The sequence below is a fragment of the Tasmannia lanceolata genome, unplaced genomic scaffold (assembly GCF_043159265.1).
Source record: "Tasmannia lanceolata isolate RefF3 unplaced genomic scaffold, GAP_Taslan_0.1 ptg000012l, whole genome shotgun sequence".
NCBI classification, from domain to species: domain Eukaryota; kingdom Viridiplantae; phylum Streptophyta; class Magnoliopsida; order Canellales; family Winteraceae; genus Tasmannia; species Tasmannia lanceolata.
Window position 1 is genome coordinate 58,131,850 of NW_027518689.1, and position 25,866 is coordinate 58,157,715.

The 25,866-nt window shown below is 45.2% G+C and overlaps 2 protein-coding genes across 2 annotated transcripts; both read right to left on the bottom strand.

The window, feature by feature from the left end:
- Positions 1-1,564: 1,564 nt before the first annotated feature.
- On the bottom strand, positions 1,565-4,104 carry LOC143888983 (uncharacterized). Its single transcript, XM_077393361.1, has 2 exons — positions 1,819-4,104; positions 1,565-1,694 (listed from the first exon to the last, which is right to left on the bottom strand). The coding sequence occupies exons 1-2, from the start codon at positions 4,102-4,104 to the stop codon at positions 1,686-1,688; spliced, it is 2,295 nt and encodes a 764-aa protein (XP_077249476.1). The 3' UTR covers positions 1,565-1,685.
- A 13,930-nt stretch (positions 4,105-18,034) lies between these two features.
- On the bottom strand, positions 18,035-20,574 carry LOC143888984 (uncharacterized). The gene is made up of 2 exons (XM_077393362.1): positions 18,289-20,574; positions 18,035-18,164 (listed from the first exon to the last, which is right to left on the bottom strand). Exons 1-2 carry the CDS (start codon positions 20,572-20,574, stop codon positions 18,156-18,158), a joined length of 2,295 nt encoding a protein of 764 aa, XP_077249477.1. The 3' UTR covers positions 18,035-18,155.
- Positions 20,575-25,866: the final 5,292 nt, after the last annotated feature.

Sequence of the window (25,866 nt, forward strand, 5' to 3'; positions counted from 1 at the left end):
CTTGTTCGATAACAGGTAATGCCTAAGCCTCTGAGTTGCCCAAACCAGTGCCAGACAAGTCTTTTCCAAGATAGAATATTTGATTTCATACTCCAGCATTTTCTTGCTGATGTAGTAGATAGGCTTTTCTTTCTTCGACTCAAGGTCTTGCTGGGCTAACATGCAACCCATAGCTGTGTCAGTGACAGACAGGTACAGCAACAGTGGCTGGTCCGGGATAACTGGTGACAGGATAGGAGGCAAAGTTAGACACTGCTTGACTTTCTCAAATGCTTCCTGACACTCATCATTCCACTTCTTCGGAGAATTTTTCTTCAGCAGCTTGAAGATGGGTTCACACGTCATTGTCAACTGATTTATGAACCTTCTGAGGTACTGAACCTTTCCCAGGAAACCCCGGATCTGCCTCTCGGTCCTCGGCGGCTCCATCTCTTGGATTGCTTTGATCTTTTGAGGATCTACCTCGATCCCTCTTTCGCTGACCATGAATCCCAACAACTTCCCTGAAGTGACCCCGAATACACACTTGCTCGGGTTCAAGCGAAGCTTGTACTTCCGGATCCTTTCAAAAAACTTCCCCAGGACTGTGGCGTGCTCTGGTCGAGTCTTGGATTTAACAATCATGTCATCGACATAAACCTCGACCTCTTTGTGAATCATGTCATGCAATAAGGTGGTAGCCGCCCTCTGATAGGTTGCCCCTGCATTCTTCAACCCAAACGGCATTACTTTGTAGCAATATGTTCCCCATGGAGTGGTGAACGCAGTTTTTATCATGTCCTCAGGGGCCATCTTGATCTGATTATATCCGGAAAACCCATCCATAAAGGATAACAAAGCGTGACCAGCTGTATTATCCACCAGGCGATCGATGCTCGGCAAAGGAAAGTCATCCTTGGGACTCGCCTTGTTTAAATCTCTGAAATCCACGCACATTCTGACTTTTCCGTCCTTCTTGGGCACCGGTACTATGTTAGCCAGCCATTCCGGATATTCAACCACTTGAATGAAGCCCGCATCTAACAGCTTCTTGACTTCATCATGGACTTTCAATTCCCATTCTGGTTTTAATTTTCGAAGTTTTTGCTTTTTCGGCTTGGCGCCTGGGATTAAGGGAAGACGATGCTGGACTATGTCTTCGCTTAATCCTGGCATGTCATCATAGGACCAAGCAAAAACTTCTTCGTATTCTTTAAGCAAAGTGATTAATTCTTCACGCTCCTCCGGGGATAACGTTTTTCCAATCCGTATTTCCCGAATTAAGGTTTCATCACCTATGTTGACGATTTCAATTTCTTCTTCAAGTGGTTTAGCCCGACGCTGCTCCTCCTGAGTAATCATGTGTTTGATCTCAGGGGGAGTTTCGTCGACATCCTCGTAAGAGGGGGAGTCTTGATCATTGTTATTAGTTTTATCAATTTGAGAAGCAGAAACAGAGACAGGAAGATACTGAAACGAGTCCTTTATTTCATTCATAGAATCAAAGTTTACATCATTGATCAACTGGCCCACAGCAGGCTTTACAGTATGCTCAAAAGGAAAGTTTGCATCGTCAACTGAAATGCTGACACTTGACTCAACTGGACCATGTATGGACTTTGTAGTATATTCCATAACAGACTCATCTTCATAGACAACATCTATACCGGAGGACTCGCCACCCACACCAGGAATGTCTAAGCTTTCTAAGGTACCTGCATCCAAAGAATTGTTAGAAATAGCAGACTTTATATTTGACTCGGAAACAGACACATACTCAGAAACTTGAGACTCTTTTAGAGGAACATGACCACACTGAAGAACTAATTGAGGAATGACCTGAGAAGTCCAGTTATCAAGGGGTACCTCAGCTGGGGTAATTCGGCCCTTCGGATTCAGGAAGCGTGCATCTTTTCCGATCATAGCAATGACCGGTGCCTCAACCTCGAAGAGGGAGTCCAGAAGCTGCGACTCTAAGTTCTTAGCCCAATCAGATTCCTGCTTTTCGACGGCTACAATCTGTCCATGGAAGTATTCATCTGGCAATTCATCAGTGGAGAAGATTTCAAAACCTGGTAACTCTTTTCCAGACTCATCAAACCACGGCTCGGGAAAACCATAGAACGGGCGATCGGCTCCTTCTTTCCTGTACTTACCATTCATCAACAGACTGAACGGCCCCATAGGCAGCTCTAGGCCCCGACGACGCAGCTCTGCCCACTTCAGCATGTACTGCTTTCTCTCCTTGATCTCTTTCTGGGTGGGTTCATATCCTAACCCGAACAAATTGTTTGCAACCTTCAGCTCCGGCCACTCAGTTAAACCTTGCAGGCTTCTCCCCAGACCAGTTCCAGGAATATACCCATACTTGCGCATTATTCGGGCTACCTGCGCATTTGTACTGGACATAAACAAAATTTCCTCCTTCATGGCTTCTTCCATAGTAATGGTTGAAACTTCAAGTGAAAATCCAGTCAGACTGACATCTATGGTGCTTGAACCGATCTGCTCTTGGGAAATCTGCCCAACCTCTGGTTCTGGATCCCCTCTAACAGTGATAATTCTGTTATTCTTGATGAACTTGAGCTTCTGATGGACAGTGGAAGGAACTACTCCGACTTTGTGAAGCCAAGGTCGGCCGAGAAGGAGAAAGAAAGAGGTCTTGATATCTAGAACTTGGAATTCTACGTCAAACACTTCACCTCCGATCTCAATTTCGGTGACCAAGGTGCCGATGACGTCTCTCCTAGTCCCATCATAAGCTAGTATCCCCTGCTCCGACGGAATATAGTCATTCGGCCCAAACCCCAAGGCAGTAGCGGTGCTCAAAGGACACACATTCAGAGCTGACCCGTTGTCGACCAAAACCTCTGGCACTTTCTTCTTATTGCACACGACGGTAATTCTGAGAGATTTTGTGTGATTCTTACCCTCCGGGGTCAAATCTTCATCCGAGAAGGACACGGTCATAGCTGATCTGGCCATAGATACGAGCCCAACCAGCTCATCAGGGGTTATATTCACAGACACCTGCGCTGTATTCAATTCACGAAGTATAACCTGCCGATGCTTAGGTGATGACATCAACAGACCCCAGATAGAAATATTAGCTTGGGTCTTTCTAAGCTGCTTCAACAGAATGTCCTCATCTTCCTCAGGACTCAACCTCTGATTCTGATTCTCAACAGCTCTGGCAATCTCAGCGGGATTCTCTGCTCTCAACTCAGGAGGCTTAAAGAAACGTCCACCGCGGGTAACATGGCGAACCTCATCACACTGATCGTTCAACAGCAGCAAGTCCTCATCTTCAAGCTTAAGGACATATGGGACTTCGCTTTTCTCCTCCTCCCCCTCGAATCTGAGGACATAAGGACATCCAGAGGATTCCCCAACTTCGTGCACAGAGGATAAGACATAAGGCTCTTCGCGCTTTAATTCTTCATCATCGGATTCCCATCTCAAGATATATGGCTCATCAGAGATGACTGCGCATATACGAGAATGGTCCAGGACAACCTCTTCAGTAAGAATGGCATAGACATTTGGAGGAGGCATAGTATGCGTCGGCAATGGATTCCTGGTGACATTGGGAAGAGCTTCCACCACAATTTCTTTTGCCTCGATCTTATCCTGGATCCTATGCCTTAGTGCCAAACATCTGTCAGTCAAATGCCCAACACTCTGGTGATATTCGCAGTACTGATCTTTTCTCCAGTATTTCGGGAGAGGATTGGGAACTTCCCGGGGTTCTAGTAGAGTGATCTTCTTGTCTCTCAACAGCTTTTTGAGAGCTACAGACAGGGAATAAGGTAAAGGAGTGAACTGTCTGGGCTCATTTCTTTCCGGACGAACTCCTCCGGGACCTTCTCTCCTAACTGGACGAGCAGTATTCACGTTGTTAACTTCCTTCGGAGGCGCCATAGGCCTTTTTCCCTCTCTGACATCTGAAGTGGAGGCCCTAGTTCTCAGGCCGCCCTTAGCCAATATGTCTTCGATCCTAGTCCCGGTCTTAATCAGGTGATCGAAGTCATTGAAGTACTGGATTGACATATGGGGAAAGTAAAAAGGGGAAAGGTTCTTGACGGCAATCTTGATAAGATCGTCATCCGGTAACTTGTGGGTCATTTGTGCTGCCTTTCTCCTCCATCGCCGAATGAAGGAAGTAAAGGTCTCATTGGGTCCCTGCTTCAGCGATTTCAGGTCCCTTTTTGTCACATCAATCCCCTCTTCCATGGAGAATTGCTGGACGAATTTGTTGGCTACACCTTCAAGGGTCCTGCTTTCTTCTGGTTTCAGATGCAAAAACCACTTCTTCGCTGTCCCAGTCAAAGTTCTAGGGAACACTAAAGCAATCTGTTCTGGGGATAAACCGTGTTGCTGCAACAAAGGAATGACTGACTTGAGATGGCTACGAGGGCACCCCATTCCGTCGTATTTGTCAAAGTCTGGCATTTTGAACTTGGGCGGAAGTACGACCCCTGGAGCTATCATGAACTCAGACATATCCAAATTTTTGGGACCTTGGCACTTCATGGTTTCCATATCCCGAGTCAGCTTCTCAATTTGGTCAGCCAATTCCTGTGCTTTATCAGGATTTCCCAGGTTAGGAAGACAGTTCTCTGCTGCGTACTGGCCCTCATCAAAGTCTTCGATTTCAGGCAATACAGCTGGCCTGGGAGAAACAAGAGGAACAGAAGGTATAACTGAAGGCTGCTGATTGGCCGGGTCTTTAGAGGTAGAAAGACGATCATTTTTCAGGAGGGCTATATCATCCTTCATGGCACTCAGCTGAAGAAGAATAGCCTTCATCATCTCATTCGTATCTGGATTGTTGTTTCCGGTACCTTCCATTGATTCAGATGCAAGTGAAATGGGTGAAAGAATTTCTGGACAACCAAGGAGAAGCGGCGCAGGAGAAGTAAAGGATTCTGGGGAAAAAGAAAGTCTATTCAGCCTGGAATCTGAAGACGGACGGGACCAGGCCGGTTTTGAATTGACTTTCTTGGGAGCAATGATGTTCCGCTAAGACTCCTGAGTGGAAGTTAATAAGTTAGATTGCACATTTGACAATTGAGATGGAACACTTCACACAAATTCCAGACAAGAGAAATTGAAAAGAACACATTTTCATTAATCACAAATCCGACTGTAGTTACGATTCACAAATCCGACTGTAGTTACGATTGATAAACAAGTAGATGAACCAAATGAGCATAATGAAACTTGAAATTAAAATGACAATTGCATGAAAATGGTCTTCAATGTTCCATGATCCGAGCTCTCTTTCCCGCAGGCTTTTCTGGTAACTCCTTCCGATGAACTTTAGATGATAGAGCAAGTCTCTTAGTGGTAACCTTGTTTCCCCAAGCAGCTATTATAGACTTTATGAGACCGGGAGTAAGCTTTTCGCAAGGAGGAGGGGTTACAAATCCGGGAGGACATGGATTTCCCGTGATCTGGTGAAGCAGACGAGTGGGCGCATAAAAGGTTGACTTTTCCAAACCCATAAGATACACAAATGGGTGTGGGTAGGTGCTAGTGATAACATGTAAGCATGAATGACTCACCCAGTGAAATTGATCCTTCTCCACGTGTTGCAACCAATTACGCCACTCATCAATGGATTGAGGTTTATTGGCCATTGGTTGCCACGAAAGATGATCCTTGAGGGTGTACTGAAGGGAACTCTGTGGCCGAAGGATGGTGAGTTTTTCACAGAGCCATAAATAAAGTAACTTGACGCACCCATGGAAATTATCTTTCACCTCTTGCCTAGCAATAAGATCCAGCCCAGAGAAGGTTTCTGCTAGCATGAGGGGGACAGGATTCCTTCCTTCATGAATTTGATCGACTACACTCAATAAGGTCACAGGGGCAATACTGGAGTCTTCACGGACAACGTGACGTGCAAGGACACCAAAGATTAAGGCACTGCGTCGACAATTTTGGAAACGGGAATCGATAGGGTCAACGTTTTTAGAAAAACGCTCAATGAGGTCATCGAATTGCACGTACGTGTCTTTGAAATAGGGCATAGCATCAACAGTTTGGTTCTCGAAAAGCTTACAGAAAATGGAACGAGGAGACGCTATACTCGAAGGTTGGATCCAGAGTCCCTCGGGTGGGAGTTCTAACAGGGCGCACCAATCCTCGAATATAGGACAGATTTCAAAGGGACCAAATTGAAAAACATGAAGAATAGGATCCCAGAGTCTTGCAGCTGCTTGAAGAAATTGCCAATTCACACCGGATGCGCTCAAATTATTAAACGTGCTGATGAACCTGTCGGCCGTACTCCACTGTGCACGCTCGCGCGGGAGAGCTCGAATTGACTCACTTATCCAAACCCTCATCACTTTGTTCGACATGATTTAACCTAATCACAGATAGGATAAGATCAGAAGAGAGGGAAGATAACCCTGAATAACGAAATAATAGGGATAATTTTGACCGATCATATGGGAAGGATACAACTGGTGACAATGATTTTGTTCATCAATAATCATAGACTTTCGAATAGATCAGAAAGGTAGACCACGGCCACAAAATGACAGAAGTAGGTCATAGACTGGATCTCAAATCTGATGATGGACATTGACAACTGTATGATCAAGAGGATCGATAATGATAGATCATGGTCATAGAGACAGCGGACAAGCCATCAACCATATCTAAGACAGAGCATGCAAGTAGCGAAAATCTAACCCAATGAGTAATATCCACACACAACACGGATCTATGACACATGAATAGACCATGGCAATGAGAGTGACGAGTATAGACCACTAACCAGGTGACTCTGAAAGAATGTACATATGATTGATTGAACCAGGAATCCCTCACTGGAAAAGAGGGTTCTGATCTAACCAATCGACAAAACGGGACATACCAAAGAGATTTGTACAATCTGAAGACAAAACGACAGATATAGTCTCAACAAAGGTAAAAGAAATACTATCGACTGCATCGAAGGAGTGCAATAGGATGGATCAGACCTGGAACACCTATTGTAAAAAGGTGGCCTGATCTGAACGACCGACTCGACACATAGGGTATGCACAAGAAGATGGCTAAACTGTACATCGACTCAGCGAATAATACATGTACAAAGGAACAAGACCACCGTACACTCAGGAGACAAAACATAGACCATGATCAGGACAAAGACCAGGGAAAATGATTAACCATTTTGAAGACTGAGGAATGAAACTATGTAGCTGATAGTTAGACCAGAAAATTCTATTGATAGACAGACCCTGGTCTAACAGGTTAGCACAAAGACCGATCAGGAAAATAAGGAATCAAGGACTGGACCATGACCATGAAAGGCGGTGAACAAAACCGTCGGCCAGACCCAAACTGAAAGAAGGAATAGACTTTACCTGATGTAATGGATCAGAACAACTCAAACACATGAACCCAACACACCGGGGTGACCGTATGATAAGAGATCACAGGGTAAATCACGATCTAGCTGACAACCGAGCAAGAGTAAGGGTCATCGATCAGGTCTGAAGGAATGCACGACTGCGACAGATACAGAAACCTAATCTAGGAGACATGTCCTAATCTGAGAATAAATATAACACATACACGTACATATATACATACATATCCTAACCAGGGGCACCAGCCCTAACCTGATCTAGCGGAGCCCAGATAATCTTGACTCAAAAGTGCTTGTGAGTGTACTAGAAAACGCGCGGGTAACCACGGTGTGACTTACCCTTCTACACTACATGGGTAGGCTGACTTCTATCCTAGGCTCACATATGCTGGTCGCACATGTTCGTCCTATATGAGTACATATATATAGTGTCCTAGCAAGGGTTCCCTAATTTTGGTTCTAAAGGGAGAAACTAATATATATACATAATATAATGAAATAAAAGTAGGGCCCGGGCATTTCTGCAGGGTACTATGCTTATGACCATACCCTTGATGTATAACGCCAGCACACCCAGCATTATACAAAGTATGTTCATTGCTCATCGGCTGCTGTAGAACACCAGCACACCCAGTGTCTACGGCTGCAGCTCCGGCGCATAGCTCGGAAATAGATACAACGGTTCCCATCTGGTACGCGTCATATCTATTCCCTGAGGCCAATAATGAAAATGATGAAAGAAATAAAGAATATGACAATGTATGATGTGCGATGTGTGAATCCCTTGTTTTATTTACGCGCCTACTTGGTGCCCCTGGATTTCTAACGATAAAGTTCCCATTTAACTCGATTTTGGCCCAAATTTCCTCAAAATTAGTAACAATGGCATTTTTACAGAGTTAGGCAATGTTTCAAGAAATCCCCAGCAGAGTCGCCAATCTGTGGAACCGGATCCGGGACGGGCGTGAGGGGACGGGCCCCCGCGCGAGTCTCTCTAGATCGTCCACGTGAAGGAGAGCCCCACCAAGGAACTCTCGAAAGAGTGCCCCTCACAGCATGAGCGGCGATGTAAAGTGAGATACCTCTCGATTCGGGGACTAGCCCAGATTCGAGGCGTATCTTAAACAAAGAAGAGTCGCCATCCAAGGAAGTGGGCCCTGGATCCCATGCTGTGCTCTGTTGCAACGGATAACCAGAGATATAAAATAGGGTTCGTGCCTGATGACGAATGGGGAAGGGATTAGGCGCCCCCAATTCGCCCAAGTGCTAGCACCTGGTCTCTTATGCCATTTATTATTAATTTTGAAGAGTTTTGGGGCGAAAATCATGCGAAATGAGAACGAATATCTCCGAGATAACGTCTAGCTAATCATGCATGTCTCGGAGATGAATAAGAAGCACACACAAAAGAAATGAAAGATATGTCGCCTAAGAATAGCTAGGTTATGAGTGCCATGCCTAATTGGTGTCTAAGTTCTGGTGGACAAGCACATGCATGCTACAGCTAAAGGTATAGGATCTGTACATAAAAATAAGAAAACACGGCAAAACACACAACACAACACGACTCGACACATGACCCGACACGACAAACCCTAGACTTTAATGCAATACTTGACTCGGACCAGGATGGCCATCCATCCTAGCTGCACTACGTATCCCGGCCTCGGGAAGAATCAGAGCCAACGTAGTTCGGTGCCCTATTCTAAACTACGATGCCTAAAACTCTAGGACCGCTATCCTAGACTCGATCCACTAGACTCGACTGATGTTTAAAGCTTTTTGTGCGATTGCTTAAATTCAAGTGGATTGTAATTTTTAGGACTCTATATGCCCTAACTAATGCAAGTTGATTAGCCTTAAGCTAATGCAGGTGGGCCCTACATCCTATGTGTATCTAGGCTGTGCAACATAAAGAAAACCATGGGCTGACTATATGCTTCCTAGTCTAGCCATCGGTTCGACTAAGTGTCTGACCGATCGACTCGAGGCCTCCTAACTCTAGGGACACTCACACGACAGGACACACCACATCAATACAAATCAAGACCGACTCCTAACTCTAAAACACCCTAAATATCTAGGACAGACTCCTAACTCTAGGGGAAGATCTTTTTGAAAAGGTTTTGAAGTTTTTTTTTTTGTATTTTTTTGAGGTTTTGAAGTTATGAAAAATGGTGAAAGTTGTGAGAAATATTTACAAAAATGGTGTCTAAAAATGGTGAAAGGGTGTAAAAATGGTGACTGAACTCAGGGTGCCAGCAGCACGCCTGAGCTGCCTACGTACCCCTCAGCTAGGGATCAAGCCATCCGTAGTTCGGACCAGAATTCCTAACTACTCTGCACATGACTCAAGATTTTTTTTTTTTTGAAATTTTGATTTTTAAAATGTTTTTGGATTTTGAATTGTTTTTGAAATGTTTTTGAATTTTCAAGTGTTTTTTGGAATGTTTTTGTTGTTTTCAAGTATTTTTGAAATGTTTTTATTGTTTTTTGACACCAGAGAATAAAATCCTATCATCATACGGGTAGGGAGACTTCTGGAATCCCGCAAAGGTTGGATAGCATCCTATGCTTTGCGGGGGAACGAACAGGAAAATAACTCGGCAAGGGTTGGACAGCATCCTATACCTTGCAGGAGCGGGTAAAGATCACGACTTGATGAGAGGATGGACAGAATCCTAACCCCTATGATAATAGGAAAAACTCCTGGACTGACTGAAGGACTAACTCCTGTGCTGAAGACTGTTATAATTACTATTTATAATTACTATACAAGATTACTATTCAAAAATACTATTCATAATTACTATTTATAGGTACTATTCAAAACTACTATTCATAATTACTATTCAAAACTACTATTCATAATTACTATTTATAAGTACTATTCAAAACTACTATTCATAGTAGGACTCGTTGATGTGGGACCCGCTGTTGTGGGACCCGCTGCGGGACCCGCTGTTGTGGGACCCGTTGATGTGGGACCCGCTGGGACCCGCTGATGTGGGACCCGCTGATGTGGGACCCGCTGATGTGGGACCCACTGCTGTGGGACCCACTGTTGTGGGACCCGTTGTGGGACCCGCTGTTGTGGGACCCGCTGTGACCCGCTGGGACCCGCTGTGGGACCTACTGATGTGGGACCCGCGGATGTGGGACCCGCTGTGGGACCTACTGCTGTGGGACCTACTGATGTGGGACCCGCTGTGGGACCCGCGGATGTGGGACCCCCTGTGGGACCCGCTTGTGGGACCCGCTGTGGGACCCGCGGATGTGGGACCCGCAGATGTGGGACCCTCTGTGGGACCCGCTGTGGGACCTACCGCTGTGGGACCCGCTGTGGGACCCGCGGATGTGGGACCCGCAGATGTGGGACCCTCTGTGGGACCCGCTTTGGGACCCGCTGTGGGACCCGCTGTGGGACCCGCTGTGGGACCCGTGTGTGTAGTGCAAAGAATGAATAATTAAAAAAATAATAAAAAATAAAATAAAATAAAAATAAAAAAAAATGAACTTACGCCACAAGAGATCCAGGAAGGTGTTGACAGAGTCGTGCTTGTGTGGGGCCCGCTGATGTGGGACCCGCTGATGTGGGACCCGCTGGAGGTGGGGCCCGCTGGAGGTGGGGTGGAGGAGATGTGGATGCCGGTGGAGCTCCGGTGGTTGGTTGGGAGGATGTCGGAGAAGGTGGCCGGAATCCGGTTGGGTTGCCGGAGGAGAAGAGGTGGTGGTCTGTGGTGGATGGAGGGTCGGATGATGGTGGTGGTGATCGGTGGATGGCCGGTCGGAAATGGGTTTGGCCTCGCCGGATTCCGGCTGGGTTGCCGGAGGAGAAGACTCTCTCTCTCTCTCTCTCTCTCTACAGATCTCTCCTCTCTCTCTCTCTCTCTCTCTCTCTCTCTCTCTCCCCTCTGCAGATCTCTCTCTCCTCTTTCTCTTTTTTCCTCTGGTTTTTCCTTTCTTTTCTTCCTCTCGTTTTTCTTTTTTTCTGTGTTGTTTTTTTTTTCTCTTCCCTCCTCTGGTTTCTCCTCGCGAGAGAGAAGAAAACCATCATGAGTCATCATGAGGGGGAGAGAAAGTGAGAGTGGTTGTCCCCCTCATGTCCCCCATTTTCTTAATTTTTTTTATTTTTTTTTTTTAAAAAAATAAAATAAAAAATCATTACATGCATAGGATACCAAAAGAAAACAAAAAACATAATCATTGCTTACAAATTTTAAAAATCAAAAGAAAATGATGATGTCCCCTTTCTTCTTTCTTTGAATATAATCGGATCCCACATCAACGGGTCCCACACAAACGGGTCCCACACCAGCGGGCCCCACACAAGCGGGCCCCACACAAGCGGGTCCCACACAAGTGAGCCCCACACAAGCGGGTCCCACATTATATATATATATATATATATATTTTTTTTATTTTATAAAAACAGGGTGGTGATATTGACACTACCAATATTGATGGGCGCACTATTGGCGGAAAAATTGATGGACGCACCATCCAATCGTGTCTTATTCGAAATCTGCTCTGCACCGTTCCAGGATAATTCACCCCCCTTTTCTGGTTTACACTACGGTCCTTTCTCTGCTCGTTCGCTAGGCAAATGTACTCGGATTTTGACGAAATTTTGCGGGGACCTAGCTGGGACCCAAAGCTAGCCTAGGGTTAAGTTTGGGACCCTAGATCATTGATCTGATGGGGTTTTGCACAAAATGGGAAGGGTTTAGGGCACGGTCAAAATGGGGTGTCTACAGATGCCCCTCTTTGGCAGAGCGCGCTTGTCGCGCGAATGTCAAAGCTGAACAGACAACACATTTTGACTGGCCCAAGATTTCGAACAGAAGGGATGCAAAAGGGTGGCGAGATGGATCGACGAGACACATTCTCATCGAGAAGGAATGATAAGATGAATTGACGAGACAGAATCTCGAAAAGAAAACTGAGATGGACTCTCAAGTGGTAATGAGACAGACTCTCACACAATGCAGAATGGAATGATTAGACAGCATCTATTTAAGCCATTCAGGGATTTGGAGATTGTAAAGCGGAATGATTAGACAATATCATGATCAAACCTAAATTTGGATCTGGGACAAGCGAAATGATTAGACAGCATCTTGATCATTCCTGAATTGGGATCTGAGAAGACAGCATCTTAACAGATGAACACAGCGGAATGATTAGACAGCATCATGATCAAACCTGGATTGAGATTTTGAGAAGACAGCATCTTGACAGACGAACGTTGCGGAATGATTAGACAGTTATCATGATCAAACCTGAATTGGGATCTGAGAAGACAGCATCTTGACAGATGAACGAAGCGGAATGATTAGACAGTTATCATGATCAAACCTAAATTGGGATCTGGGAAGAGAGCATCTTGACAGATCAACACGGCAGAATGATTAGACAGTTATCATGATCAAACCTAAATTGGGATCTGGGAAGACAGCATCTTGACAGATCAACATGGCGGAATGATTAGACAGTTATCATGATCAAACCTAAATTGGGATCTGGGAAGACAGCATCTTGACAGATCAACATGGCGGAATGATTAGACAGTTATCATGATCAAACCTAAATTGGGATCTGGGAAGATAGCATCTTGACAGATCAACATGGCGGAATGATTAGACAGTTATCATGATCAAACCTAAATTGGGATCTGAGAAGACAGCATCTTGACAGATCGTAAAAAACGGAATGATTAGACAGCATCATGATCAAACCTAAATTGAAAATTTGATTTGAAAAATGCGTTCAAGTTTTCTCAAATCCTGATTCGTTAAAACTGATATCTCAAACATCAATGCATGCTAGGTATCTTTTATGGTCTGACTTTCGTCAGGACATAAAAGATGCCCCTAGTAAAATTTCGCTTCCAGTTCAGGAGTCTTAACACAACTCAAACAGATCCAAGCTTTCTTTTATGAAACTTGGGTTACAAAGATTTTGAAGGTACAAGAGACCGACTCTTGCCGAAAGGTCTACCACTTTTATGCCAATTGCAAGGGCTCCGGGCCTCAAAGGCTTTCAAAATGCACAAGAGACTGGTTCTGCCTGAAATACTGTCAATTTTCTGCCAGCTATCAGAACTTCAGGTTGCAATGACTTTCAACTTCCAAGCAGACTGATTCCGCTTGACACATCTTCAACCTCCCGTCTGCTGCAGGAATTTCAAATGGGCCTGAGAGCTTGCCGCGCTTCTAGACCATGTATAGGTCATTTCGCCTTTTGGAGATGCGACTTCAGTTTCTGGTACCTGCTACCTCAGCTTTTCGAAAGGATACTGGACCAAACAGGTCATTTTGGGACACACCTGACTCGACTGAGTACATGACTTTGACTTGACAAAGAATGACCTTGACGACTGCTTGACAAAGGACTTTTGGTGATTACACGACCGAGTTACAAGACTGACTTTGAAGAAAGACTGAATCTGCTTCTCAATTTGATAATTGTTTTAAGATGGTACAGTTTACCACTCTTGGAACTCTTTGAATACCGTGTTTTAAGGTGATTTCGCCTCTTTCTGGTATTTAGTCATGGTTATTATACCTTTTGGATTGCTCGGTTTTAACCCCTAGCTTAGAGGAATATCAAAGGAAGCCTTGCCGGCACTTTTCAGACCTTGAAGTGATGCCGATACAGGTATGACGTCTTGCTAGCTTCTGAAATTTAGTCCTTCGCGAGAAGTCACTGCCATGACCAGACTGCCTTTTGGGTTTTCAATCTGGCGGACCGCTTGCCTTAATTTTTGCCTGGACTGCCTGCCCTTGCAGGTTTTCCATCCAGCAGGCTCTGCACCCTGATTTTTGCCTAAGCCGCCCTTTCGGGTTTTCAACTTAGCGGGCGAATGACCCTAACTTTTGCCTAGACCGCCCTTTCGGGTTTTCAGTCTAGCGGGTCTAAGACTTCATTATTCTTTTCTTTTCTTTTTCTGTTTTGCCACAAACCTTTGCCTTATCACACCAGGAGGACTTCTAGGTGGGTTAGGGTTTGAAAGAATTGGATTAGGATGTTTGCATTGACTGGACCGAATCTGGACCCTTCCAGATAGCCTACGTACCTCCAAAGAGTGAGGATCAGGTCCGCGTAGTTCGCCCCTTGGGGACTTCGGGTAGAGATTGCTTTGATTTAAGTCTCTTTCTTTTCTTTTCTTTTTTCGAAAGCTTTGAAAGATTTGACCGAACCCGAGTTTGTCAGGTTGCCTACGTACCCTGTGGAAAGGGATCAGGTCATGGCGTAGTTCAGGCTTTGCATCTTTTATGACGCAAGTCATAAAAGATGCCCCTGGTTTGAGTGTGACAAAGAAATTTTGATTATTGGCTCAAAGGGTTTGCAAACGGTCTTTGACTTTCCCTTCTTCTTTTTTTTTGAATGGGATTTTTGGCTTTGAAGCTCAGATCGACCAAGGACGGCCTCCCGGTGTCTCAAGCATAATACTTTTTAAGTTGATCAAGGTTTGTGGGTTCTGTTAGTTTTTCACCATTTTGATCAAGGAGTCTGACGGCTTTTCCAGGCAGGACTTCATCGACAATATAAGGACCTGACCAGTTTGGCCTGAACTTTCCTCGGGGATCATGGACCGGTGCCCTGTAGGACTTCAAAACGAGGTCACCCTTCTGGAGATCTCTGATCTTCACCTTCTTGTTAAAGGCTTTCTCAATTCGACGCTGATATCCCTGGACGTGATACAGGGCTCTGAGCCTCTTCTCATCAATCATCTGCAACTCCTGATACCGGGCCTTTGCCCACTCTGATTCTGGCAAATCAGCTTCCATCATTACCCTTAACGAAGGAATTCTCAGCTCAACTGGTAGGACCGCTTCCATCCCATACACTAATGAATATGGCGTAGCTCCCGTAGAGGCCCTGATCGACGTTCTATAAGCCCACAAAGCATATGGTAACTTATTTGACCAGTCCTTATACGTCTCTGTCATCTTGCTGATGATGGCTTTGATGTTCTTGTTTGCGGCTTCGACGGCTCCATTTGTCTGAGGCCTGTATGGTGAGGACTTGTGATGCTTGATCTTGAACTCCTCACAGAGGTGTACCACTTCTTTCTTGAAGTGCGATCCATTGTCTGAGATCAGCTCATGCGGTACCCCATATCTGCAGATGATGTTTGTTCGAATGAATTCACAGACTCCTTCATGCGTCTGCTCTATGAGATTAGCTGCTCGATCTTCATCTACACAAAGAAGTTGGATTCCATCAAACGACCTCCTGAAGAGCTCATTGCCACAGATAATGAAGTTAGCCGCCAACTTCTGGAGAGATCTCCGCTCTTTTCCTGACGCTTCAGGGGGGTGCCCTTGGCCTAAAATGAGATTCTTTATATCAATGTACCAGGGCTTTCCATCTGGACATCGGGCTGCTATCTCTATAGCGTTCACATGCGCTGGAGCCCATTGTAACCGCACTGCTAGAGGCTGAACTTCCATTGATGCAGAGATATCTAACATTGAGGCTAGCGTAGCCAAAGCGTCCGCGAAATGATTTCTTGTCCTCGACAGATGAGTGAATGTAACATTCTTGAACCTCCTGACCAGGGAATCCAGGTGCGTGTGATACGGGATCAATCTATCCTCCTTTGTTTTCCATTGACCATTGATCTGACAAATGATCAAGATCGAGTCCCCAAAAACATCTATCCCTTGAATATGCAGAGCCAAGGCTGCTTCGAGACCAGCAATGCAAGCCTCATACTCGGCCTCATTGTTGGTACACTTGAACTGCAATTTGATGGACACAGGGATGTACTCTTTCTTCGGAGATATCAACACTGCTCCAACTCCTTGACCTCGATTGTTCACAGCACCATCAAAATACATCAACCATTTGGTGCTTTGGACCTCCTCTTCTACAGCCATGATCTCTTCATCAGGAAAATCTGCCGTTAGAACGGCATTCTCATCTATAGGCGCATCAGCCAACTGCTCAGCTATCACACGCCCTTTAACTGATTTCTGGGTCACATAGGCAATATCGAATTCAGACAATAGCAGCAACCATCTGGATGTTCGCCCGGTGAGAGCGGGCTTCTCGAACAAGTATTTCAACGGATCCATCCGTGAGAGTAAGAGAACCTTGTTCGATAACAGGTAATGCCTAAGCCTCTGAGTTGCCCAAACCAGTGCCAGACAAGTCTTTTCCAAGATAGAATATTTGATTTCATACTCCAGCATTTTCTTGCTGATGTAGTAGATAGGCTTTTCTTTCTTCGACTCAAGGTCTTGCTGGGCTAACATGCAACCCATAGCTGTGTCAGTGACAGACAGGTACAGCAACAGTGGCTGGTCCGGGATAACTGGTGACAGGATAGGAGGCAAAGTTAGACACTGCTTGACTTTCTCAAATGCTTCCTGACACTCATCATTCCACTTCTTCGGAGAATTTTTCTTCAGCAGCTTGAAGATGGGTTCACACGTCATTGTCAACTGATTTATGAACCTTCTGAGGTACTGAACCTTTCCCAGGAAACCCCGGATCTGCCTCTCGGTCCTCGGCGGCTCCATCTCTTGGATTGCTTTGATCTTTTGAGGATCTACCTCGATCCCTCTTTCGCTGACCATGAATCCCAACAACTTCCCTGAAGTGACCCCGAATACACACTTGCTCGGGTTCAAGCGAAGCTTGTACTTCCGGATCCTTTCAAAAAACTTCCCCAGGACTGTGGCGTGCTCTGGTCGAGTCTTGGATTTAACAATCATGTCATCGACATAAACCTCGACCTCTTTGTGAATCATGTCATGCAATAAGGTGGTAGCCGCCCTCTGATAGGTTGCCCCTGCATTCTTCAACCCAAACGGCATTACTTTGTAGCAATATGTTCCCCATGGAGTGGTGAACGCAGTTTTTATCATGTCCTCAGGGGCCATCTTGATCTGATTATATCCGGAAAACCCATCCATAAAGGATAACAAAGCGTGACCAGCTGTATTATCCACCAGGCGATCGATGCTCGGCAAAGGAAAGTCATCCTTGGGACTCGCCTTGTTTAAATCTCTGAAATCCACGCACATTCTGACTTTTCCGTCCTTCTTGGGCACCGGTACTATGTTAGCCAGCCATTCCGGATATTCAACCACTTGAATGAAGCCCGCATCTAACAGCTTCTTGACTTCATCATGGACTTTCAATTCCCATTCTGGTTTTAATTTTCGAAGTTTTTGCTTTTTCGGCTTGGCGCCTGGGATTAAGGGAAGACGATGCTGGACTATGTCTTCGCTTAATCCTGGCATGTCATCATAGGACCAAGCAAAAACTTCTTCGTATTCTTTAAGCAAAGTGATTAATTCTTCACGCTCCTCCGGGGATAACGTTTTTCCAATCCGTATTTCCCGAATTAAGGTTTCATCACCTATGTTGACGATTTCAATTTCTTCTTCAAGTGGTTTAGCCCGACGCTGCTCCTCCTGAGTAATCATGTGTTTGATCTCAGGGGGAGTTTCGTCGACATCCTCGTAAGAGGGGGAGTCTTGATCATTGTTATTAGTTTTATCAATTTGAGAAGCAGAAACAGAGACAGGAAGATACTGAAACGAGTCCTTTATTTCATTCATAGAATCAAAGTTTACATCATTGATCAACTGGCCCACAGCAGGCTTTACAGTATGCTCAAAAGGAAAGTTTGCATCGTCAACTGAAATGCTGACACTTGACTCAACTGGACCATGTATGGACTTTGTAGTATATTCCATAACAGACTCATCTTCATAGACAACATCTATACCGGAGGACTCGCCACCCACACCAGGAATGTCTAAGCTTTCTAAGGTACCTGCATCCAAAGAATTGTTAGAAATAGCAGACTTTATATTTGACTCGGAAACAGACACATACTCAGAAACTTGAGACTCTTTTAGAGGAACATGACCACACTGAAGAACTAATTGAGGAATGACCTGAGAAGTCCAGTTATCAAGGGGTACCTCAGCTGGGGTAATTCGGCCCTTCGGATTCAGGAAGCGTGCATCTTTTCCGATCATAGCAATGACCGGTGCCTCAACCTCGAAGAGGGAGTCCAGAAGCTGCGACTCTAAGTTCTTAGCCCAATCAGATTCCTGCTTTTCGACGGCTACAATCTGTCCATGGAAGTATTCATCTGGCAATTCATCAGTGGAGAAGATTTCAAAACCTGGTAACTCTTTTCCAGACTCATCAAACCACGGCTCGGGAAAACCATAGAACGGGCGATCGGCTCCTTCTTTCCTGTACTTACCATTCATCAACAGACTGAACGGCCCCATAGGCAGCTCTAGGCCCCGACGACGCAGCTCTGCCCACTTCAGCATGTACTGCTTTCTCTCCTTGATCTCTTTCTGGGTGGGTTCATATCCTAACCCGAACAAATTGTTTGCAACCTTCAGCTCCGGCCACTCAGTTAAACCTTGCAGGCTTCTCCCCAGACCAGTTCCAGGAATATACCCATACTTGCGCATTATTCGGGCTACCTGCGCATTTGTACTGGACATAAACAAAATTTCCTCCTTCATGGCTTCTTCCATAGTAATGGTTGAAACTTCAAGTGAAAATCCAGTCAGACTGACATCTATGGTGCTTGAACCGATCTGCTCTTGGGAAATCTGCCCAACCTCTGGTTCTGGATCCCCTCTAACAGTGATAATTCTGTTATTCTTGATGAACTTGAGCTTCTGATGGACAGTGGAAGGAACTACTCCGACTTTGTGAAGCCAAGGTCGGCCGAGAAGGAGAAAGAAAGAGGTCTTGATATCTAGAACTTGGAATTCTACGTCAAACACTTCACCTCCGATCTCAATTTCGGTGACCAAGGTGCCGATGACGTCTCTCCTAGTCCCATCATAAGCTAGTATCCCCTGCTCCGACGGAATATAGTCATTCGGCCCAAACCCCAAGGCAGTAGCGGTGCTCAAAGGACACACATTCAGAGCTGACCCGTTGTCGACCAAAACCTCTGGCACTTTCTTCTTATTGCACACGACGGTAATTCTGAGAGATTTTGTGTGATTCTTACCCTCCGGGGTCAAATCTTCATCCGAGAAGGACACGGTCATAGCTGATCTGGCCATAGATACGAGCCCAACCAGCTCATCAGGGGTTATATTCACAGACACCTGCGCTGTATTCAATTCACGAAGTATAACCTGCCGATGCTTAGGTGATGACATCAACAGACCCCAGATAGAAATATTAGCTTGGGTCTTTCTAAGCTGCTTCAACAGAATGTCCTCATCTTCCTCAGGACTCAACCTCTGATTCTGATTCTCAACAGCTCTGGCAATCTCAGCGGGATTCTCTGCTCTCAACTCAGGAGGCTTAAAGAAACGTCCACCGCGGGTAACATGGCGAACCTCATCACACTGATCGTTCAACAGCAGCAAGTCCTCATCTTCAAGCTTAAGGACATATGGGACTTCGCTTTTCTCCTCCTCCCCCTCGAATCTGAGGACATAAGGACATCCAGAGGATTCCCCAACTTCGTGCACAGAGGATAAGACATAAGGCTCTTCGCGCTTTAATTCTTCATCATCGGATTCCCATCTCAAGATATATGGCTCATCAGAGATGACTGCGCATATACGAGAATGGTCCAGGACAACCTCTTCAGTAAGAATGGCATAGACATTTGGAGGAGGCATAGTATGCGTCGGCAATGGATTCCTGGTGACATTGGGAAGAGCTTCCACCACAATTTCTTTTGCCTCGATCTTATCCTGGATCCTATGCCTTAGTGCCAAACATCTGTCAGTCAAATGCCCAACACTCTGGTGATATTCGCAGTACTGATCTTTTCTCCAGTATTTCGGGAGAGGATTGGGAACTTCCCGGGGTTCTAGTAGAGTGATCTTCTTGTCTCTCAACAGCTTTTTGAGAGCTACAGACAGGGAATAAGGTAAAGGAGTGAACTGTCTGGGCTCATTTCTTTCCGGACGAACTCCTCCGGGACCTTCTCTCCTAACTGGACGAGCAGTATTCACGTTGTTAACTTCCTTCGGAGGCGCCATAGGCCTTTTTCCCTCTCTGACATCTGAAGTGGAGGCCCTAGTTCTCAGGCCGCCCTTAGCCAATATGTCTTCGATCCTAGTCCCGGTCTTAATCAGGTGATCGAAGTCATTGAAGTACTGGATTGACATATGGGGAAAGTAAAAAGGGGAAAGGTTCTTGACGGCAATCTTGATAAGATCGTCATCCGGTAACTTGTGGGTCATTTGTGCTGCCTTTCTCCTCCATCGCCGAATGAAGGAAGTAAAGGTCTCATTGGGTCCCTGCTTCAGCGATTTCAGGTCCCTTTTTGTCACATCAATCCCCTCTTCCATGGAGAATTGCTGGACGAATTTGTTGGCTACACCTTCAAGGGTCCTGCTTTCTTCTGGTTTCAGATGCAAAAACCACTTCTTCGCTGTCCCAGTCAAAGTTCTAGGGAACACTAAAGCAATCTGTTCTGGGGATAAACCGTGTTGCTGCAACAAAGGAATGACTGACTTGAGATGGCTACGAGGGCACCCCATTCCGTCGTATTTGTCAAAGTCTGGCATTTTGAACTTGGGCGGAAGTACGACCCCTGGAGCTATCATGAACTCAGACATATCCAAATTTTTGGGACCTTGGCACTTCATGGTTTCCATATCCCGAGTCAGCTTCTCAATTTGGTCAGCCAATTCCTGTGCTTTATCAGGATTTCCCAGGTTAGGAAGACAGTTCTCTGCTGCGTACTGGCCCTCATCAAAGTCTTCGATTTCAGGCAATACAGCTGGCCTGGGAGAAACAAGAGGAACAGAAGGTATAACTGAAGGCTGCTGATTGGCCGGGTCTTTAGAGGTAGAAAGACGATCATTTTTCAGGAGGGCTATATCATCCTTCATGGCACTCAGCTGAAGAAGAATAGCCTTCATCATCTCATTCGTATCTGGATTGTTGTTTCCGGTACCTTCCATTGATTCAGATGCAAGTGAAATGGGTGAAAGAATTTCTGGACAACCAAGGAGAAGCGGCGCAGGAGAAGTAAAGGATTCTGGGGAAAAAGAAAGTCTATTCAGCCTGGAATCTGAAGACGGACGGGACCAGGCCGGTTTTGAATTGACTTTCTTGGGAGCAATGATGTTCCGCTAAGACTCCTGAGTGGAAGTTAATAAGTTAGATTGCACATTTGACAATTGAGATGGAACACTTCACACAAATTCCAGACAAGAGAAATTGAAAAGAACACATTTTCATTAATCACAAATCCGACTGTAGTTACGATTCACAAATCCGACTGTAGTTACGATTGATAAACAAGTAGATGAACCAAATGAGCATAATGAAACTTGAAATTAAAATGACAATTGCATGAAAATGGTCTTCAATGTTCCATGATCCGAGCTCTCTTTCCCGCAGGCTTTTCTGGTAACTCCTTCCGATGAACTTTAGATGATAGAGCAAGTCTCTTAGTGGTAACCTTGTTTCCCCAAGCAGCTATTATAGACTTTATGAGACCGGGAGTAAGCTTTTCGCAAGGAGGAGGGGTTACAAATCCGGGAGGACATGGATTTCCCGTGATCTGGTGAAGCAGACGAGTGGGCGCATAAAAGGTTGACTTTTCCAAACCCATAAGATACACAAATGGGTGTGGGTAGGTGCTAGTGATAACATGTAAGCATGAATGACTCACCCAGTGAAATTGATCCTTCTCCACGTGTTGCAACCAATTACGCCACTCATCAATGGATTGAGGTTTATTGGCCATTGGTTGCCACGAAAGATGATCCTTGAGGGTGTACTGAAGGGAACTCTGTGGCCGAAGGATGGTGAGTTTTTCACAGAGCCATAAATAAAGTAACTTGACGCACCCATGGAAATTATCTTTCACCTCTTGCCTAGCAATAAGATCCAGCCCAGAGAAGGTTTCTGCTAGCATGAGGGGGACAGGATTCCTTCCTTCATGAATTTGATCGACTACACTCAATAAGGTCACAGGGGCAATACTGGAGTCTTCACGGACAACGTGACGTGCAAGGACACCAAAGATTAAGGCACTGCGTCGACAATTTTGGAAACGGGAATCGATAGGGTCAACGTTTTTAGAAAAACGCTCAATGAGGTCATCGAATTGCACGTACGTGTCTTTGAAATAGGGCATAGCATCAACAGTTTGGTTCTCGAAAAGCTTACAGAAAATGGAACGAGGAGACGCTATACTCGAAGGTTGGATCCAGAGTCCCTCGGGTGGGAGTTCTAACAGGGCGCACCAATCCTCGAATATAGGACAGATTTCAAAGGGACCAAATTGAAAAACATGAAGAATAGGATCCCAGAGTCTTGCAGCTGCTTGAAGAAATTGCCAATTCACACCGGATGCGCTCAAATTATTAAACGTGCTGATGAACCTGTCGGCCGTACTCCACTGTGCACGCTCGCGCGGGAGAGCTCGAATTGACTCACTTATCCAAACCCTCATCACTTTGTTCGACATGATTTAACCTAATCACAGATAGGATAAGATCAGAAGAGAGGGAAGATAACCCTGAATAACGAAATAATAGGGATAATTTTGACCGATCATATGGGAAGGATACAACTGGTGACAATGATTTTGTTCATCAATAATCATAGACTTTCGAATAGATCAGAAAGGTAGACCACGGCCACAAAATGACAGAAGTAGGTCATAGACTGGATCTCAAATCTGATGATGGACATTGACAACTGTATGATCAAGAGGATCGATAATGATAGATCATGGTCATAGAGACAGCGGACAAGCCATCAACCATATCTAAGACAGAGCATGCAAGTAGCGAAAATCTAACCCAATGAGTAATATCCACACACAACACGGATCTATGACACATGAATAGACCATGGCAATGAGAGTGACGAGTATAGACCACTAACCAGGTGACTCTGAAAGAATGTACATATGATTGATTGAACCAGGAATCCCTCACTGGAAAAGAGGGTTCTGATCTAACCAATCGACAAAACGGGACATACCAAAGAGATTTGTACAATCTGAAGACAAAACGACAGATATAGTCTCAACAAAGGTAAAAGAAATACTATCGACTGCATCGAAGGAGTGCAATAGGATGGATCAGACCTGGAACACCTATTGTAAAAAGGTGGCCTGATCTGAACGACCGACTCGACACATAGGGTATGCACAAGAAGATGGCTAAACTGTACATCGACTCAGCGAATAATACATGTACAAAGGAACAAGACCACCGTACACTCAGGAGACAAAACATAGACCATGATCAGGACAAAGACCAGGGAAAATGATTAACCATTTTGAAGACTGAGGAATGAAACTATGTAGCTGATAGTTAGACCAGAAAATTCTATTGATAGACAGACCCTGGTCTAACAGGTTAGCACAAAGACCGATCAGGAAAATAAGGAATCAAGGACTGGACCATGACCATGAAAGGCGGTGAACAAAACCGTCGGCCAGACCCAAACTGAAAGAAGGAATAGACTTTACCTGATGTAATGGATCAGAACAACTCAAACACATGAACCCAACACACCGGGGTGACCGTATGATAAGAGATCACAGGGTAAATCACGATCTAGCTGACAACTGAGCAAGAGTAAGGGTCATCGATCAGGTCTGAAGGAATGCACGACTGCGACAGATACAGAAACCTAATCTAGGAGACATGTCCTAATCTGAGAATAAATATAACACATACACGTACATATATACATACATATCCTAACCAGGGGCACCAGCCCTAACCTGATCTAGCGGAGCCCAGATAATCTTGACTCAAAAGTGCTTGTGAGTGTACTAGAAAACGCGCGGGTAACCACGGTGTGACTTACCCTTCTACACTACATGGGTAGGCTGACTTCTATCCTAGGCTCACATATGCTGGTCGCACATGTTCGTCCTATATGAGTACATATATATAGTGTCCTAGCAAGGGTTCCCTAATTTTGGTTCTAAAGGGAGAAACTAATATATATACATAATATAATGAAATAAAAGTAGGGCCCGGGCATTTCTGCAGGGTACTATGCTTATGACCATACCCTTGATGTATAACGCCAGCACACCCAGCATTATACAAAGTATGTTCATTGCTCATCGGCTGCTGTAGAACACCAGCACACCCAGTGTCTACGGCTGCAGCTCCGGCGCATAGCTCGGAAATAGATACAACGGTTCCCATCTGGTACGCGTCATATCTATTCCCTGAGGCCAATAATGAAAATGATGAAAGAAATAAAGAATATGACAATGTATGATGTGCGATGTGTGAATCCCTTGTTTTATTTACGCGCCTACTTGGTGCCCCTGGATTTCTAACGATAAAGTTCCCATTTAACTCGATTTTGGCCCAAATTTCCTCAAAATTAGTAACAATGGCATTTTTACAGAGTTAGGCAATGTTTCAAGAAATCCCCAGCAGAGTCGCCAATCTGTGGAACCGGATCCGGGACGGGCGTGAGGGGACGGGCCCCCGCGCGAGTCTCTCTAGATCGTCCACGTGAAGGAGAGCCCCACCAAGGAACTCTCGAAAGAGTGCCCCTCACAGCATGAGCGGCGATGTAAAGTGAGATACCTCTCGATTCGGGGACTAGCCCAGATTCGAGGCGTATCTTAAACAAAGAAGAGTCGCCATCCAAGGAAGTGGGCCCTGGATCCCATGCTGTGCTCTGTTGCAACGGATAACCAGAGATATAAAATAGGGTTCGTGCCTGATGACGAATGGGGAAGGGATTAGGCGCCCCCAATTCGCCCAAGTGCTAGCACCTGGTCTCTTATGCCATTTATTATTAATTTTGAAGAGTTTTGGGGCGAAAATCATGCGAAATGAGAACGAATATCTCCGAGATAACGTCTAGCTAATCATGCATGTCTCGGAGATGAATAAGAAGCACACACAAAAGAAATGAAAGATATGTCGCCTAAGAATAGCTAGGTTATGAGTGCCATGCCTAATTGGTGTCTAAGTTCTGGTGGACAAGCACATGCATGCTACAGCTAAAGGTATAGGATCTGTACATAAAAATAAGAAAACACGGCAAAACACACAACACAACACGACTCGACACATGACCCGACACGACAAACCCTAGACTTTAATGCAATACTTGACTCGGACCAGGATGGCCATCCATCCTAGCTGCACTACGTATCCCGGCCTCGGGAAGAATCAGAGCCAACGTAGTTCGGTGCCCTATTCTAAACTACGATGCCTAAAACTCTAGGACCGCTATCCTAGACTCGATCCACTAGACTCGACTGATGTTTAAAGCTTTTTGTGCGATTGCTTAAATTCAAGTGGATTGTAATTTTTAGGACTCTATATGCCCTAACTAATGCAAGTTGATTAGCCTTAAGCTAATGCAGGTGGGCCCTACATCCTATGTGTATCTAGGCTGTGCAACATAAAGAAAACCATGGGCTGACTATATGCTTCCTAGTCTAGCCATCGGTTCGACTAAGTGTCTGACCGATCGACTCGAGGCCTCCTAACTCTAGGGACACTCACACGACAGGACACACC